The sequence below is a fragment of the Oncorhynchus nerka genome, linkage group LG9a, assembly GCF_034236695.1.
Source record: "Oncorhynchus nerka isolate Pitt River linkage group LG9a, Oner_Uvic_2.0, whole genome shotgun sequence".
In the NCBI taxonomy this organism is placed as follows: domain Eukaryota; kingdom Metazoa; phylum Chordata; class Actinopteri; order Salmoniformes; family Salmonidae; genus Oncorhynchus; species Oncorhynchus nerka.
In genome coordinates this window covers 2,264,143-2,282,149 of record NC_088404.1, presented here as the reverse complement: position 1 = coordinate 2,282,149, position 18,007 = coordinate 2,264,143, and the positions used below count along the sequence as shown (strand labels likewise).

The 18,007-nt window shown below is 42.0% G+C and overlaps 1 protein-coding gene across 1 annotated transcript in view; it reads left to right on the top strand.

The window, feature by feature from the left end:
- The first annotated feature begins 1,480 nt into the window (after positions 1–1,480).
- The window catches only part of myrf (myelin regulatory factor), a 148,760-nt gene continuing 132,233 nt past the window's right edge, over positions 1,481–18,007 (top strand). The window contains 1 exon segment of the mRNA XM_065022192.1: positions 1,481–2,127. Within this exon segment, the coding sequence (XP_064878264.1) occupies positions 2,082–2,127 (46 nt within the window). The 5' untranslated portion in view covers positions 1,481–2,081.

The window sequence follows — 18,007 nt, the reverse complement described above, 5'->3', positions numbered from 1 at the left end:
ATTGACTCTAGTAGATACTGATCGGTTCTGTACACGTAGTTTAGAGTCTTGACTCTAGTAGATACTGATCGGTACTGTACACGTAGTTTAGAGTCTTGACTCTAGTAGATACTGATCGGTACTGTACACGTAGTTTAGAGTCTTGACTCTAGTAGATACTGATCGGTACTGTACACGTAGTTTAGAGTCTTCATTGACTCTAGTATATACTGATCTGTTGGACACTGTCAGTGAAGAAAAAAGAAACATCCATTCCTGTAACTTATCAGGAATTGTACATTATTTAGAGTTTTTTATTTTCCTAAGACAAACATTCAGATTTTTTTTACTTCACTTTATCTTTTCTTTATCTTTTCTCCAGTAATCAACAGGTTTAGCCAGCTGGCACATCTGGGAAGATTACTTTGTATGCAAATATTATTAGATGAAACTAATTTCCCAAAATATGAACATAATTTAATTCAGTTTATGGTATACATTCTATAATGAAAGGGATAACTACAATCAGGGTTGAGGTCAATTCTATTTCAATTCCAGTCAGTTCAGAAAGTTAGCCACATTCCCATTCCACAATTTCATAATTGAAAAGCATTGGAATTTATTGGAATTGACCCCAAACCTGACTACAGTGATAAGAAAACTAGCAGGAGAAGGCATTAGTCCTATTGGGGTCAACCTGAGACCACGGCCAAGTCACCTTGGACTGTATGAGCCTACGTTGGCCTATGGACAGATTTCTAATTATGACTATCATTACAAATATCCTATGTTATATTTATTTTATATTGCAACAAATTAAAATCACATTTGTTGTAACTTATATAATAGCTAGCATTTCATGTGCCCTACTTGTAAGCACAAAATGACGTGTCAAATAGGAAAGTGTTTAGTCGACAGTAGGCTACTATAGCTGAGCTAATGATGTCATCACAATGTAGGAATCACATCCATCACCCATGGAGGATTTAATACACCTCCTTTCTTTCCAGTCCAACACACACACACGCACACACATACGCACACACACACACACACACACACACACACACACACACACACACACACACACACACACACACACACACACACACACACACACACACACACTCAATGCAGTCCAACAAAAATCTATGTGATGACGTTGAATCAACGTGGAAAACGAAATGGATTTGCAAAACTCATCAACATAATGGCATGTGTTCTGTTCCTAGGCCTTCATCGGGAAGAAAAAAAACATCTTAACTGGCTTGCCTAGTTAAATAAAGGTCAAACATTTTATAAAATTAATTTCTTATTTTTGTCACGTGAATCTCCCCCCAAAAAATCTACAAAATATTTCACTATGTCATTGGTTTTATGTTAAAAGTTTCGTTACTTGACAACTCAATCAAATGTAAATCCAAACTGAACTGACGTCCGTGCCCAGTGGGCTGGCTCTGTGGTAGGTCATCCAGAGAGGGCAGGAGACGACGTAGGGGAGGGCAAGGAGCGGAGGAAATCCAGTGCTAGACATTACCTTTCGTAAAAGTTTCCCCGAGGAATCCAACTTCGGTATATATCGCTAATATCAATGAGACAACGAAATATATAAAAGAAAAATCGAACAAAATCGAAGAATTACTCTGGGACAATTGATAATGATGGATGGATAGTTTTCCAACGCGGAATTTCCCGTTGCGCGGCTTTCCTATGGCTATTTCTCATTAGGGCCACCACTGAATGAAGAAATAATGCTTCCTGTTGTCTCTTATGTGGATAATTGTTGTGTTTAACAACGCTATTTTTGGAAGCGTTGACGGGTTTATCGAATATGAGCCTATTTATAGGGGACTGGAATACGTTTGTCAGGTAGTAGCTATTGCAACCGGGTAGGGATCTCTCTTCTCCCCGAAGAGTGGATGTATGTGAGATGATAATTCCACATTAGGACTAAAGTTGCCAAAAAGCAGCGACATTTAGACACACCGCTGTCCGGACTACGGGATGTATCTGTGAGTTGACCCGATATATAACGGCAACTGTTTCGGCCGTACTCATACGGAGGGGGTCGTTAATGGAGCTTCATAGTGGGACCCGCTAGGATGGACGTGGTTGATGAAACCGAAGCGTTACAGAGATTTTTTGAAGGTAAGAACAATAAACATAATATAATATAGGCTATGTATATGGGGTTGTGTTTACATTTAAATGTGCGTTGGAAACGAAATAAGGGCCCGGGTTGCACCTTAAATGAATCGCACCTTTGTCACCAGAACGCACACACATGGTTTGGAATATTCTTATCAAAAGATAACATGTGTGGAATACATTTGAGATGGTTGTTCTTCTCATTCTCTCTTAAAATTGTTCTCCCAATATTATATATCATATAGCCAAGGGTAATTATAATGCTTTATACTGTATATACTCGTAGCTATGGTTAGTACAGTGTGTTGTAGCTAGGGTTTTCCCAATATCATATATCATATAGCCAAGGGTAATGATAATGCTGTATATACTCGTAGCTATGGTTAGTACAGTGTGTTGTAGCTAGGGTTTTCCCAATATCATATATCATATAGCCAAGGGTAATGATAATGCTGTATATACTCGTAGCTATGGTTACTACAGTGTGTATGTACTATAATGTAGTTACTTTATGTTCAGCAGTGATCATGGATGACTTTCTCGACTTGATTTTTATTGAGTTTAGTTTTTACAGGGACAATGCACACTAATCAACATGACATTGTCCCAGTTTTAGCCAGCTGGCTTATTTACAACTGTGGTCCCTGGATTATTATCAGAGCTGATAGTTTAAACATGAAGAAGAGAGAGTATTGATTGTAGCCTAGATAAGAATGTTCTTGGGACCTTTGACCCTTGATTTGGCCCCTAAGGCTATAGGGGGGAAAACGGCTCTTGAAGATGAATTATTGGCATCCCACAAATAACTTTGAAATAGAAAGATAAAACCAAAACAAGAAGTGAGGATGATAAATTGTAGGAGTTGGAAGATGGAGATAATTGTGAGTTCTGAGAGTTCAAGGAAGGGGGGTTGTATGGAAGGGGGTTGTATGGAAGGGGGTTGTATGGAAGGGGGTTGTATGGAAGGGGGGGGTTGTATGCCACATTAAGATAAATTACCTGACTCTAGCATTTTTAGTTGACCCAAACATAGCTCCAACATGAGAAAATGTGTTTGCTCAATTTGTCTCATATGTTAATTTAACTAAAAATTATTATTATTTTGGCATCTTATCTTTAAAAAAAACAAAAATGTGTGGAACTAGTTTACACACACAATGTTTTCAGCTGATGTATTTGACAGACGTTGACGTACATGACTACATTGTGCTAGTTTACTGTATACAGGCATTATTATTCAACATGTCCTCACCTGGGATTTGAACTCGCAACCTCTTGGTTCACGGCATTCCTAAATTCCTGCTACGCCGCCACGACCGTGTCAATGACTGATTACACCTGTATTGCTACACTTTGCACTTCAAAGTAAATCTCAGCTCTTTTAAAAGTACACTCAAGAAAAACTATTTTATTTATCACAGTGATTTAAGGAGTAACATTAAAGTAGAGTAAATATGCCCCACAAACATTAGACAAGTATACATGGAAAACCCCCTCACATTTCTTAAATAAGTCAATCAAATCAATGATGAGAACAGTCAAATATAAACTGATAATTGACACACAGACGTTATGAGGTTGTGAGTTAAAATCCCAGGTGAGGACATGAATTGAATAATAATTCATGTGTAAATGAACAATGTCATCATGTATGTCATCTAGTGTCAAATAGGTAAGTTGGAAACATATGGTAAAAGAACTGTGTGTGTGACTAGTTCCACAGCCTTTTAAAGGTAAATAATAATCATTTCTAGTTGAATAAACATATGGAACCAATTGAGCAAAACATTTTAAGTTGACTGAATGTTGGCCTACATTTTTTTCATGTTGGAACTAAGTTTTGGACAATTAAAAATTGTAAGTTCAGGTAACACTTTGACCGAAAAAAGGCTGTGGAACTAACAACTCAATAATAATAAGTTGAAAGAACCTTTTACAGTGTACTAACCTATTAGGGACCAGCTACAGAGTACTAACCTATTAGGGACCAGCTACAGTGTATTAACCTATTAGGGACCAGCTACAGTGTATTAACCTATTAGGGACCAGCTACAGTGTACTAACCTATTCGGGACCAGCTACAGTGTATTAACCTATTAGGCACCCTATTAGTAGGGTGTGTGGCAGGCAGCGTAGCGTTGGGTCACTAACCGCTGGTTCGAATCCCAAAGCCGGCAAGGTGGAAAAATTTGCCGTTCTGACCTTGAGCCGGGCAGTTAACACCCTAAACAACAACTATTCCTTGGGCGCGATGACGTTGATTAAGGCAGCCCCCCGCACCTCTCTGATTCAGAGGGGTTGGGTTAAATGTGGAAGACACATTTCGGTTGAATGCATTTAGTTGTGCAACTGACTAGGTATCCCCTGTCCCATTCTCTAGTCCTCTCACTCAAACCCTTCTCGTTTTCTGCTCTTTTGTTGCACCTACCCCACGTTTTCCAGGAATATTCTGATCATGTTACTGAAAGTATCTAGAGGATTTTCAGATTTTTATTATCAACAAATGTGTGGAAAAATACAGTATAATTCACATAAAATCAACAGTTGTGAGGTTTGGATTCAGGCTTGTGTCAGGTAAACTGTATTCACCTCTTGGTGTAATACATTTCACACTAATCTCAAAACTGTTCCCTTTCAATTGCTACCATGGTTATGGATATGCTTTCCATATTTCATCTGTAAGACATATTTCAATTTAGCCCCCTATGCCATATAGGCCAATCCCCAGGAGTGTAAAGGGTTCCGTTGTAACCACCACAACCTCTGTGAAATGAACGATGGTTAAGATTAGTGAGACAGATGTGTATACACTAATGCACAGTGAACATTCCTACCATAACATTACCCTGGTGATGGCTGTTAAAACACTAAGAGGTGAGACTAAGACTACGGTGGGTTTTCTCCTCCCAGTCCTTTAAACTTCCCTTGTTCCCTGTGCTTGCTGTCTGTCTGTCTGTCTGTCTGTCTGTCTGTCTGTCTGTCTGTCTGTCTGTCTGTCTGTCTGTCTGTCTGTCTGTCTGTCTGTCTGTCTGTCTGTCTGTCTGTCTGTCTGTCTGTCTGTCTCCCTGCCTGCCTGCCTGCCTGCCTGCCTGCCTGCCTGCCTGCCTGCCTGTCTGTCTGTCTGTCTGTCTGTCCGTCCGTCTGTTTCTAACTCCAGTACTGTGACAATGAGCAGACAGGGTGAGGGCTGAGGAGGGATGAGGGTCGTGGGGGAGAGGGGGTAAAGAGGGGTGAAGGCAGACAGGAGAGGGGGTGAGGAAAGGTGAGGTGAGGGGTTGAGATAGCCCAGACACAGAGTGAAAAATCTAAAAACAATAACACCACCTCTTTCTCTCTCCTCTAACTGTCTCTCTCCTCTACACACACACACACACACACACACACACACACACACACACACACACACACACACACACACACACACACACACACACACACACACACACACACACACACACACACACACACACACACACAGAACACCACTGGAGAGTATCAGCAGATTAGTCTGGAGAAACTCAGTCTCTAACATGAGTCTGGAGAACCACAGTCGCTAACATTAGTCTGGAGAACCTCACAGTCTCCAATAGTCTGGAGATCCTTACAGTCTCAAACATCAGTCTGGAGAACCTCCGTCTCCAACAGTCTGGAGAACCTCAGTCTCCATCAGTCTGGAGAAACTCAGTCTCTAACATCAGTCTGGAGAACCTCAGTCTCCATCAGTCTGGAGAACCTCACAGTCTCCAATAGTCTGGAGATCCTCACAGTCTCAAACATCAGTCTGGAGAACCTCAGTCTCCAACAGTCTGGAGAACCTCAGTCTCCATCAGTCTGGAGAAACTCAGTCTCTAACATCAGTCTGGAGAACCTCAGTCTCCATCAGTCTGGAGAAACTCACAGTCTCCAATAGTCTGGAGATCCTCACAGTCTCAAACATCAGTCTGGAGAATCTCAGTCTGCATCAGTCTGGAGAAACTCACAGTCTCCAATAGTCTGGAGAACCACAGTCGCTAACATTAGTCTGGAGAACCTCATAGTCTCTAACATCAGTTTGGAGAACCTCATAGTCTCCAACAGTCTGGAGTACCTCACAGTCTCCAACAGTCTGGAGAATCTCAGTCTCTAACATCAGTCTGGAGAACCTCAGTCTCTAACATAATTCTGAAGAAACTCAGTCTCCAACAGTCTGGAATAGAATAGAATATAAATTGTTTTGGTGATATAGTGTGTGTGTGTCTGTGTGTGTGTGTGTGAGAGAGATTGTGGTTTAGTGAACTATGTGCTCAGTGACCTTTCCTGTGACCTTTCCTGTGACCTGAAGATGTATGTAAGCTCCCAGAGCCAGGACCCTGGCTTTAGGGCAGTGGGATAACATGGTCTTGACTCTTGTGGATGAATTCAAAACCCAGTCAGCCCCGTGTATGGTATGTGCTATGATTCATCCAGATGACAGATATTCCATAGTAATATAATAATAATAATAATAATAATATGAGAAGAAGAAGAACAATAGTGGTAGTAGTGGTAGAATGGTAATGGTGGTAGTAGTAGTAGTGGTAGTAGTAGTGGTAATGGTAGTAGTAGTGGTAATGGTGGTAGTAGTAGTAGTAGTGGTAGTGGTAGTAGTAGTGGTAGTAGTAGTAGTGGTAGTAGTGGTAGTAGTGGTAGTAGTAGTAGTGGTAGTAGTGGTAATGGTAGTAGTGGTCGTAGTGGTAATGGTGGTAGTAGTAGTAGTAGTGGTAATGGTAGTAGTAGAGGTAATGGTGGTAGTAGTGGTAATGGTAGTAGTAGTGGTAATGGTGGTAGTAGTAGTAGTAGTGGTAGTAGTGGTAGTAGTGGTAGTAGTAGTAGTGGTAGTAGTGGTAATGGTAGTAGTGGTAGTAGTGGTAATGGTGGTAGTAGTAGTAGTAGTGGTAATGGTAGTAGTAGAGGTAATGGTGGTAGTAGAGGTAATGGTGGTAGTAGTGGTAATGGTAGTAGTAGAGGTAATGGTGGTAGTAGTAGTAGTAGTGGTAGTAGTGGTAATGGTAGTAGTAGTAGTAGTTGTAATGGTGGTAGTAGTAGTAGTGGTAGTAGTGGTAGTAGTGGTAATGGTAGTAGTAGTAGTGGCAGTAGTGGTAGTAGTGGTAGTAGTGGTAATGGTGTTTGTAGTAGTGGTAGTTGTGGTAATGGTAGTAGTAGTGGTGGTAGTAGTGGTAGTAGTGATAATGGTAGTAGTAGTAGTCGTGGTGGTAGTAGTGGTTGTGGTAGTAGTGATAGTAGTGGTAGTGGTAGTAGTAGTAGTCGTGGTGGTAGTAGTGGTTGTGGTAGTAGAAGTAGTAGTAGTAGTAGTAGTAGTAGTAGTAGTAGTAGTGGTAGTAGTAGTAGTAGTGGTAGTAGTGGTAGTAGTGGTAGTGGTAGTAGTAGTAGTAGTGGTAGTAGTAGTAGTAGTGATAGTAGTGGTAGTGGTTGGAGTGGTAGTAGTAGTAGTAGTGGTAGTGGTAGTGGTAGTAGTGGTAGTAGTAGTAGCGGTAGTAGTAGTGGTAGTGGTAGTAGTAGTAGTAGTAGTGGTAGTAGTGGTAGTAGTGGTAGTGGTAGTAGTAGTAGTAGTGGTAGTGGTAGTAGTAGTAGTAGTGGTAGTAGTAGTAGTAGTGGTAGTAGTAGTGATGAAGGAAACATACAGGAACTCAAATCCTTCTGTTCACCTGATTTAGAATTCCTCACAATCAAATGTAGACCGCATTATCTACCAAGAGAATTCTCTTCGATTATAATCACAGCCGTATATATCCCCCCCAAAGCAGACATGTCGATGGCTCTGAACGAACTTTATTTAACTCTTTGCAAACTGGAAACCATTTATCCGGAGGCTGCATTCATTGTAGCTGGGGATTTTAACAAAGCTAATCTGAAAACAAGACTCCCTAAATTTCATCAGCATATCGATTGCGCAACCAGGGGTGGTAAAACCCTGGATCACTGTTACTCTAACTTCCGCGACGCATATAAGGCCCTGCCCCGCCCCCCTTTCGGAAAAGCTGACCACGACTCCATTTTGTTGATCCCTGCCTACAGGCAGAAACTGAAACAAGAGGCTCCCACGCTGAGGTCTGTCCAACGCTGGTCAGACCAAGCTGACTCCACACTCCAAGACTGCTTCCATCACGTGGACTGGGACATGTTTCGTATTGCGTCAGATAAAAATATTGACGAATACGCTGATTCGGTGTGCGAGTTCATTAGAACGTGCGTTGAAGATGTCGTTCCCATAGCAACGATAAAAACATTCCCTAACCAGAAACCGTGGATTGATGGCAGCATTCGCGTGAAACTGAAAGCGCGAACCACTGCTTTTAATCAGGGCAAGGTGTCTGGCAACATGACCGAATACAAACAGTGCAGCTATTCCCTCCGCAAGGCTATTAAACAAGCTAAGCGTCAGTACAGAGACAAAGTAGAATCTCAATTCAACGGCTCAGACACAAGAGGCATGTGGCAGGGTCTACAGTCAATCACGGACTACAAGAAGAAACCCAGCCCAGTCACGGACCAGGATGTCTTGCTCCCAGGCAGACTAAATAACTTTTGCCCGCTTTGAGGACAATACAGTGCCACTGACATGGCCTGCAACGAAAACATGCGGTCTCTCCTTCACTGCAGCCGAGGTGAGTAAGACATTTAAACGTGTTAACCCTCGCAAGGCTGCAGGCCCAGACGGCATCCCCAGCCGCGCCCTCAGAGCATGCGCAGACCAGCTGGCCGGTGTGTTTACGGACATATTCAATCAATCCCTATACCAGTCTGCTGTTCCCACATGCTTCAAGAGGGCCACCATTGTTCCTGTTCCCAAGAAAGCTAAGGTAACTGAGCTAAACACCTACCGCCCCGTAGCACTCACTTCCGTCATCATGAAGTGCTTTGAGAGACTAGTCAAGGACCATATCACCTCCACCCTACCTGACACCCTAGACCCACTCCAATTTGCTTACCGCCCAAATAGGTCCACAGACGATGCAATCTCAACCACACTGCACACTGCCCTAACCCACCTGGACAAGAGGAATACCTATGTGAGAATGCTGTTCATCGACTACAGCTCGGCATTCAACACCATAGTACCCTCCAAGCTCGTCATCAAGCTCGAGACCCTGGGTCTCGACCCCGCCCTGTGCAACTGGGTACTGGACTTCCTGACGGGCCGCCCCCCAGGTGGTGAGGGTAGGCAACAACATCTCCTCCCCGCTGATCCTCAACACGGGGGCCCCACAAGGGTGCGTTCTGAGCCCTCTCCTGTACTCCCTGTTCACCCACGACTGCGTGGCCACGCACGCCTCCAACTCAATCATCAAGTTTGCGGACGACACAACAGTGGTAGGCTTGATTACCAACAACGACGAGACGGCCTACAGGGAGGAGGTGAGGGCCCTCGGAGTGTGGTGTCAGGAAAATAACCTCACACTCAACGTCAACAAAACTAAGGAGATGATTGTGGACTTCAGGAAACAGCAGAGGGAACACCCCCCTATCCACATCGATGGAACAGTAGTGGAGAGGGTAGCAAGTTTTAAGTTCCTCGGCATACACATCACAGACAAACTGAATTGGACCACTCACACTGACAGCGTCGCGCAGCAGCGCCTCTTCAACCTCAGGAGGCTGAAGAAATTCGGGTTATCACCAAAAGCACTCACAAACTTCTACAGATGCACAATCGAGAGCATCCTGGCGGGCTGTATCACCGCCTGGTACGGCAACTGCTCCGCCCTCAACCGTAAGGCTCTCCAGAGGGTAGTGAGGTCTGCACAACGCATCACCGGGGGCAAACTACCTGCCCTCCAGGACACCTACACCACCCGATGTTACAGGAAGGCCATAAAGATCATCAAGGACATCAACCACCCGAACCACTGCCTGTTCACCCCGCTATCATCCAGAAGGCGAGGTCAGTACAGGTGCATCAAAGCTGGGACCGAGAGACTGAAAAACAGCTTCTATCTCAAGGCCATCAGACTGTTAAACAGCCACCACTAACATTGAGTGGCTGCTGCCAACACACTGTCATTGACACTGACCCAACTCCAGCCACTTTAATAATGGGAATTCAAGCATTTCGCTACACTCGCATTAACATCTGCTAACCATGTGTATGTGACAAATAAAATTGGATTTGATTTGATTTAGTAGTGGTAGTAGTAGTAGTAGTAGTGGTAGTAGTGGAAGTAGTAGTGGTAGTGGTAGTAGTGGTTCCACAACCACTAGTAGTGATAGTAGTGGTAGTGGTTGTAGTGGTAGTAGTGGTAGTAGTAGTAGTGGTACTACTCTATCTTCTCTATCTTTACCTTTCTCTATCTTCTCTATCTTCTCTACCATTCTCTATCTTCTCTACCTTTCTCTATCTTCTCTACCTTTCTCTATCTTCTCTATCTTTACCTTTCTCTATCTTCTCTACCTTTATCTACCTTTCTCTATCTTCTCTATCTTCTCTACCTTTCTCTATCTTCTCTACCTTTCTCTACCTTTCTCTATCTTCTCTATCTTCTCTACCTTCTATCTTCTCTACCTTTCTCTATCTTCTCTACCTTTCTCTACCTTCTCTATCTTCTCTACCTTTCTCTACCTTTCTCTATCTTCTCTACCTTTCTCTACCTTCTCTACCTTTCTCTACCTTTCTCTACCTTCTCTACCTTTCTCTATCTTCTCTACCTTTCTCTACCTTCTCTATCTTCTCTACCTTTCTCTATCTTCTCTACCTTTCTCTATCTTCTCTACCTTTCTCTATCTTCTCTATCTTCTCTACCTTTATCTACCTTTCTCTATCTTCTCTACCTTTCTCTACCTTTCTCTATCTTCTCTACCTTTCTCTATCTTCTCTACCTCTATCTTCTCTACCTTTCTCTATCTTCTCTATCTTCTCTACCTTTATCTTCTTAATGAGTCTCACTGACTGGACTCAGGTATGTAGTGACAGATATATTATAATGAGAAAATACTTTTGAATGGTGAGACCTGTTGGACCATTTTATGACGATGACAATACTGGTAACGCAAAATAGACCTCTCGTTAAATACATCTCTCGTTAAATACACCTCTCATTAAATACACCTCTCTTTCCATACACATCTCGTTAAATACACCTCTTGTCGTGATTCAGGGCAGCTCATTCTCCAGGCCCTGAGAGCTATAGGGTGGAAGGTTAGTGTAGTGTAATGTAGTGCGGGCAGTAGGTTGGCTCAGAGTCTCATGGTTCGTGGTTTACTGCTGGTCTGTGTATGGCCGCTAGAGGAATGCATTGTTTAGGACCAGCCAGGCTTACCAAGCTCACAGAGGTTGTTATATTTTCCACCTTTACGGCTTTCCGATCACGTAACATGTCAGTACTACTGGGCACAGTAATCTCTCTGGTCTACAAATGTTTGTTGCGTCAATATGGTACTTTTTAGGGATGATGTGTGAAGGAATTACGATACTGTTGGACATATTGCTCTTTATGCATAGAGCTCGTAGGTCTTGACCAGTATTGGAATACTAGAGTACTATCGTAGAGTACTATCGTAGAGTACTATCGTAGAGAGAGTACTATCGTAGAGTACTATCGTAGAGTACTGCCGTAGAGTACTATCGTAGAGTACTATCGTAGAGAGAGTACTATCGTAGAGTACTATCGTAGAGTACTGCCGTAGAGTACTATCGTAGAGTACTATCGTAGAGTACTATCGTAGAGAGAGTACTATCGTAGAGTACTATCGTAGAGTACTGCCGTAGAGTACTATCGTAGAGTACTATCGTAGAGAGAGTACTATCGTAGAGTACTATCAGAGTACTATCGTTGAGTACTATCAGAGTATGTCGCAGAGTACTATTGTAGAGTAATATCGCAGAGTACTATCATAGACAACTATTGTAGAGTACTATCGTAGAGTACTATCGTGGAGTACTATCAGAGTACTATCGTAGAGTACTATCGTAGAGTACTATCAGAGTATTATCGTAGTACTATCGCAGAGTACTATCGTAGAGTACTATCAGAGTATTATCAGAGTACTATTGGTATCGTACTCTTCACCCCTCCCCTCCATGTCAATGGCATGCTGTCTCTACCTTTCTTTCATTCCCTACTCTCTCTTCACTCTCTTTCTCTCTGTCTCTCTCGTTCCCTCTCTCCCTCTCCTAATCCTTGGAGCCAGGTCGGCCAGCCCGGTGTGCCAGGTGCTGTGTGTGGCGAACTGGTACAGCCCTGTCTCATGACTGGACTGGGGAGTAAATCCCCATTATAACACACACACACACACACACACACACACACACACACACACACACACACAGTCCCACTCACATTTGTAAACCCAAATTGCGACTCTCAGGGAGGTCTCAGGAGAAAAACGGAAAGCGTTACCACGACAGCTGTAGGGAAAGAATCATATGAAAAATAGAGAGGGATTTTATCTTCTCATATTTTGGTTCAGGTGCTCCCTCTCATCTTCAACATGCTTTGGCTGCGCGCAGGTACAGTACACTGCCCTCTGACTATCTCTGTCTCTCTGACTATCTCTGTCTCTCTGACTATCTCTGTCTCTCTGACTATCTCTGTCTCTCTGACTGTCTCTCTCTGTCTCTCTTACTATCTCTGTCTCTCTCTGTGTGTCTGTCTCTCTGACTGTCTCTCTCTGTCTCTCTGACTGTCTCTCTCTGTCTCTCTGACTGTCTCTGTCTCTCTGACTGTCTCTCTCTGTCTATATCTGTGTGTCTGTCTCTCTGTCTCTCTGACTTGTCTATCTCTGTGTGTCTGTCTCTCTGACTGTCTCTCTCTTTTAAAATACATCTGTGTGTCTGTCTCTCTGTCTGTTAGAGGGGTTTCCTCATGTGTGTCTGTCTCTCTGTCTGTTAGAGGGGTTTCCTCATGTCAATCATGTTTGTTTACATGTGTCAGTAATTTTGTTGTTATTTGTTGTTTTTTTATTTTTGTTTTTCTATTGTGACTCGGGTTGTGGGATAAGTTGAGTGGAGAACGAGGAAGCTGAGATTCAGAGAACAGTTTCCGTTGAGATACTCAGACATCTGATGAAGGACTATAGTTTACTCCAAACATTCAGAACTACTTCCGTTACCGGTTTCTCAATATAATTCATGTAACTTGTTTTAAAAAATATATATATACAAAATACAAAAAGGAATTTTAAAAGCTCAGCTCACTACAGACACCCTGGTTCGAATCCAGGCTGTATCACAACCGGCTGTGATTGGGAGTCCCATAGGGCCCGGCGTCGTCCTGGTTTGGACGGTGTAGGCTGTCATTGTAAATAAGAATTTGTTCTTAACTGATTTGCCTAGATAAATAAAGGTTAATTTCAAAAATTGAAATGTTCAAATTACTTTGGAGCAAAGCTCAGGCCAGTGTGATACAGATGAATAACTAAGTCAGGCTAGTCTTGGTTGTTGTATGGTGATGACAGTATGGTGATGACCGTATAGTGATGACAGTATGGTGATGACAGTATAGTGATGACAGTATAGTGATGACAGTATGGTGATGACAGTATAGTGATGACAGTGTGGTGATGACAGTATAGTGATGACAGTGTGGTGATAACAGTATAGTGGAAACAGTATAGTGATGACAGTATAGTGATGACAGTATAGTGATAACCGTATAGTGATGACAGTATAGTGATGACAGTATGGTGATGACAGTATAGTGATGACAGTGTGGTGATGACAGTAGTATAGTGATGACAGTATAGTGATGACAGTGTGGTGATGACAGTATAGTGATGACAGTATAGTGATGACAGTGTGGTGATGACAGTATGGTGATGACAGTATAAGTATAGTGATGACAGTATAGTGATGACAGTATAGTGATGACAGTATGGTGATGACAGTGTGGTGATGACAGTATAGTGATGACAGTATGGTGATGACAGTATAGTGATGACAGTATAGTGATGACAGTGTGGTGGTGACAGTATAGTGATGACAGTATAGTGATGACAGTGTGGTGATGACAGTATAGTGATGACAGTATGGTGATGACAGTATAGTGATAACCGTATAGTGATGACAGTATGGTGATGACAGTATAGTGATAACCGTATGGTGATGACAGTGTGGTGATGACAGTATAGTGATGACAGTATAGTGATGACAGTATGGTGATAACCGTATAGTGATAACCGTATAGTGATGACAGTATGGTGATGACAGTATAGTGATAACCGTATAGTGATGACAGTATGGTGATGACAGTGGGGTGACAACAGTATGGTGATGACAGTATAGTGATGACAGTATAGTGGTAACAGTATAGTGATAACAGTATAGTGATGACAGTATGGTGATGACAGTATAGTGATGACAGTATAGTGATGACAGTATAGTGATGACAGTATGGTGATGACAGTGTGGTGATGACAGTATGGTGATGACAGTATAGTGATGACAGTATAGTGATAACCGTATAGTGCTAACCGTATAGTGATGACAGTATGGTGATGACAGTATAGTGATAACCGTATAGTGATGACAGTATGGTGATGACAGTATAGTGATAACCGTATGGTGATGACAGTATGGTGATGACAGTATAGTGATAACCGTATAGTGATGACAGTATGGTGATGACAGTGGGGTGACAACAGTATGGTGATGACAGTATAGTGATGACAGTATAGTGGTAACAGTATAGTGATAACAGTATAGTGATGACAGTATGGTGATGACAGTATAGTGATGATAGTATAGTGATGACAGTATAGTGATGACAGTATGGTGATGACAGTGTGGTGATGACAGTATGGTGATGACAGTATGGTGATGACAGTATAGTGATGACAGTATAGTGATAACCGTATAGTGATAACCGTATAGTGATGACAGTATGGTGATGACAGTATAGTGATAACCGTATAGTGATGACAGTATGGTGATGACAGTATAGTGATAACCGTATGGTGATGACAGTATGGTGATGACAGTATAGTGATGACAGTATGGTGATAACCGTATGGTGATAACCGTATAGTGATAACCGTATAGTGATGACAGTATGGTGATGACAGTATAGTGATAACCGTATAGTGATGACAGTATGGTGATGACAGTATGGTGATGACAGTATAGTGATGACAGTATAGTGATGACAGTATGGTGATGACAGTATGGTGGTAACAGTATAGTGATGACAGTATAGTGATGACAGTATGGTGATGACAGTGGGGTGACAACAGTATGGTGATGACAGTATAGTGATAACCGTATAGTGATGACAGTATGGTGATGACAGTGGGGTGACAACAGTATGGTGATGACAGTATAGTGGTAACAGTATAGTGATGACAGTATAGTGATGACAGTATAGTGATGACAGTATAGTGATGACAGTGTGGTGATGACAGTATAGTGATGACAGTATAGTGATGACAGTATGGTGATAACAGTATAGTGATGACAGTATGGTGATGACAGTATAGTGATAACCGTATAGTGATGACAGTATAGTGATGACAGTATAGTGATAACCGTATGGTGATGACAGTATGGTGATGACAGTATAGTGATGACAGTATAGTGATGACAGTATGGTGATAACCGTATAGTGATAACCGTATAGTGATGACAGTATGGTGATGACAGTATAGTGATAACCGTATAGTGATGACAGTATGGTGATGACAGTATAGTGATGACAGTATAGTGATGACAGTATGGTGATGACAGTATGGTGATGACAGTATAGTGATGACAGTGGGGTGACAACAGTATGGTGATGACAGTATAGTGATGACAGTATAGTGATGACAGTATAGTGATGACAGTATGGTGATGACAGTATAGTGATGACAGTGGGGTGACAACAGTATGGTGATGACAGTATAGTGATAACCGTATAGTGATGACAGTATGGTGATGACAGTGGGGTGACAACAGTATGGTGATGACAGTATAGTGGTAACAGTATAGTGATGACAGTATAGTGATGACAGTATAGTGATAACAGTATAGTGATGACAGTATAGTGATGACAGTATAGTGATGCCAGTATGGTGATGACAGTATGGTGATGACAGTATGGTGGTAACAGTATAGTGATGGCAGTATAGTGATGACAGTATGGTGATGACAGTGGGGTGACAACAGTATGGTGATGACAGTATAGTGGTAACAGTATAGTGATGACAGTATAGTGATGACAGTATAGTGATGACAGTATAGTGATGACAGTGTGGTGATGACAGTATAGTGATGACAGTATAGTGATGACAGTATAGTGATGACAGTATGGTGATGACAGTGTGGTGATGACAGTATGGTGATGACAGTATAGTGATGACAGTATAGTGATAACCGTATAGTGATAACCGTATAGTGATGACAGTATGGTGATGACAGTATAGTGATAACCGTATAGTGATGACAGAAGAGTGATGACAGTATAGTGATAACCGTATGGTGATGACAGTATGGTGATGACAGTATAGTGATGACAGTATGGTGATAACCGTATAGTGATAACCGTATAGTGATAACCGTATAGTGATGACAGTATGGTGATGACAGTATAGTGATAACCGTATGGTGATGACAGTGGGGTGACAACAGTATGGTGATGACAGTATAGTGATAACCGTATAGTGATGACAGTATGGTGATGACAGTGGGGTGACAACAGTATGGTGATGACAGTATAGTGGTAACAGTATAGTGATGACAGTATAGTGATGACAGTATAGTGATAACAGTATAGTGATGACAGTATAGTGATGACAGTATAGTGATGCCAGTATGGTGATGACAGTATGGTGATGACAGTATGGTGGTAACAGTATAGTGATGGCAGTATAGTGATGACAGTATGGTGATGACAGTGGGGTGACAACAGTATGGTGATGACAGTATAGTGGTAACAGTATAGTGATGACAGTATAGTGATGACAGTATAGTGATGACAGTATAGTGATGACAGTGTGGTGATGACAGTATAGTGATGACAGTATAGTGATGACAGTATAGTGATGACAGTATGGTGATGACAGTGTGGTGATGACAGTATGGTGATGACAGTATAGTGATGACAGTATAGTGATAACCGTATAGTGATAACCGTATAGTGATGACAGTATGGTGATGACAGTATAGTGATAACCGTATAGTGATGACAGAATAGTGATGACAGTATAGTGATAACCGTATGGTGATGACAGTATGGTGATGACAGTATAGTGATGACAGTATAGTGATGACAGTATGGTGATAACCGTATAGTGATAACCGTATAGTGATAACCGTATAGTGATGACAGTATGGTGATGACAGTATAGTGATAACCGTATAGTGATGACAGTATGGTGATGACAGTGTGGTGATGACAGTATAGTGATGACAGTATAGTGATGACAGTATGGTGATGACAGTATGGTGGTAACAGTATAGTGATGACAGTATAGTGATGACAGTATAGTGATGACAGTATGGTGATGACAGTATAGTGATGACAGTGGGGTGACAACAGTATGGTGATGACAGTATAGTGATAACCGTATAGTGATGACAGTATGGTGATGACAGTGGGGTGACAACAGTATGGTGATGACAGTATAGTGGTAACAGTATAGTGATGACAGTATAGTGATGACAGTATAGTGATAACAGTATAGTGATGACAGTATAGTGATGACAGTGTGGTGATGACAGTATGGTGGTAACAGTATAGTGATGACAGTATAGTGATAACAGTATAGTGATGACAGTATAGTGATGACAGTATGGTGATGACAGTATAGTGGTAACAGTATAGTGATGACAGTATAGTGATGACAGTGTGGTGATGACAGTATGGTGGTAACAGTATAGTGATGACAGTATAGTGATAACAGTATAGTGATGACAGTATAGTGATGACAGTAT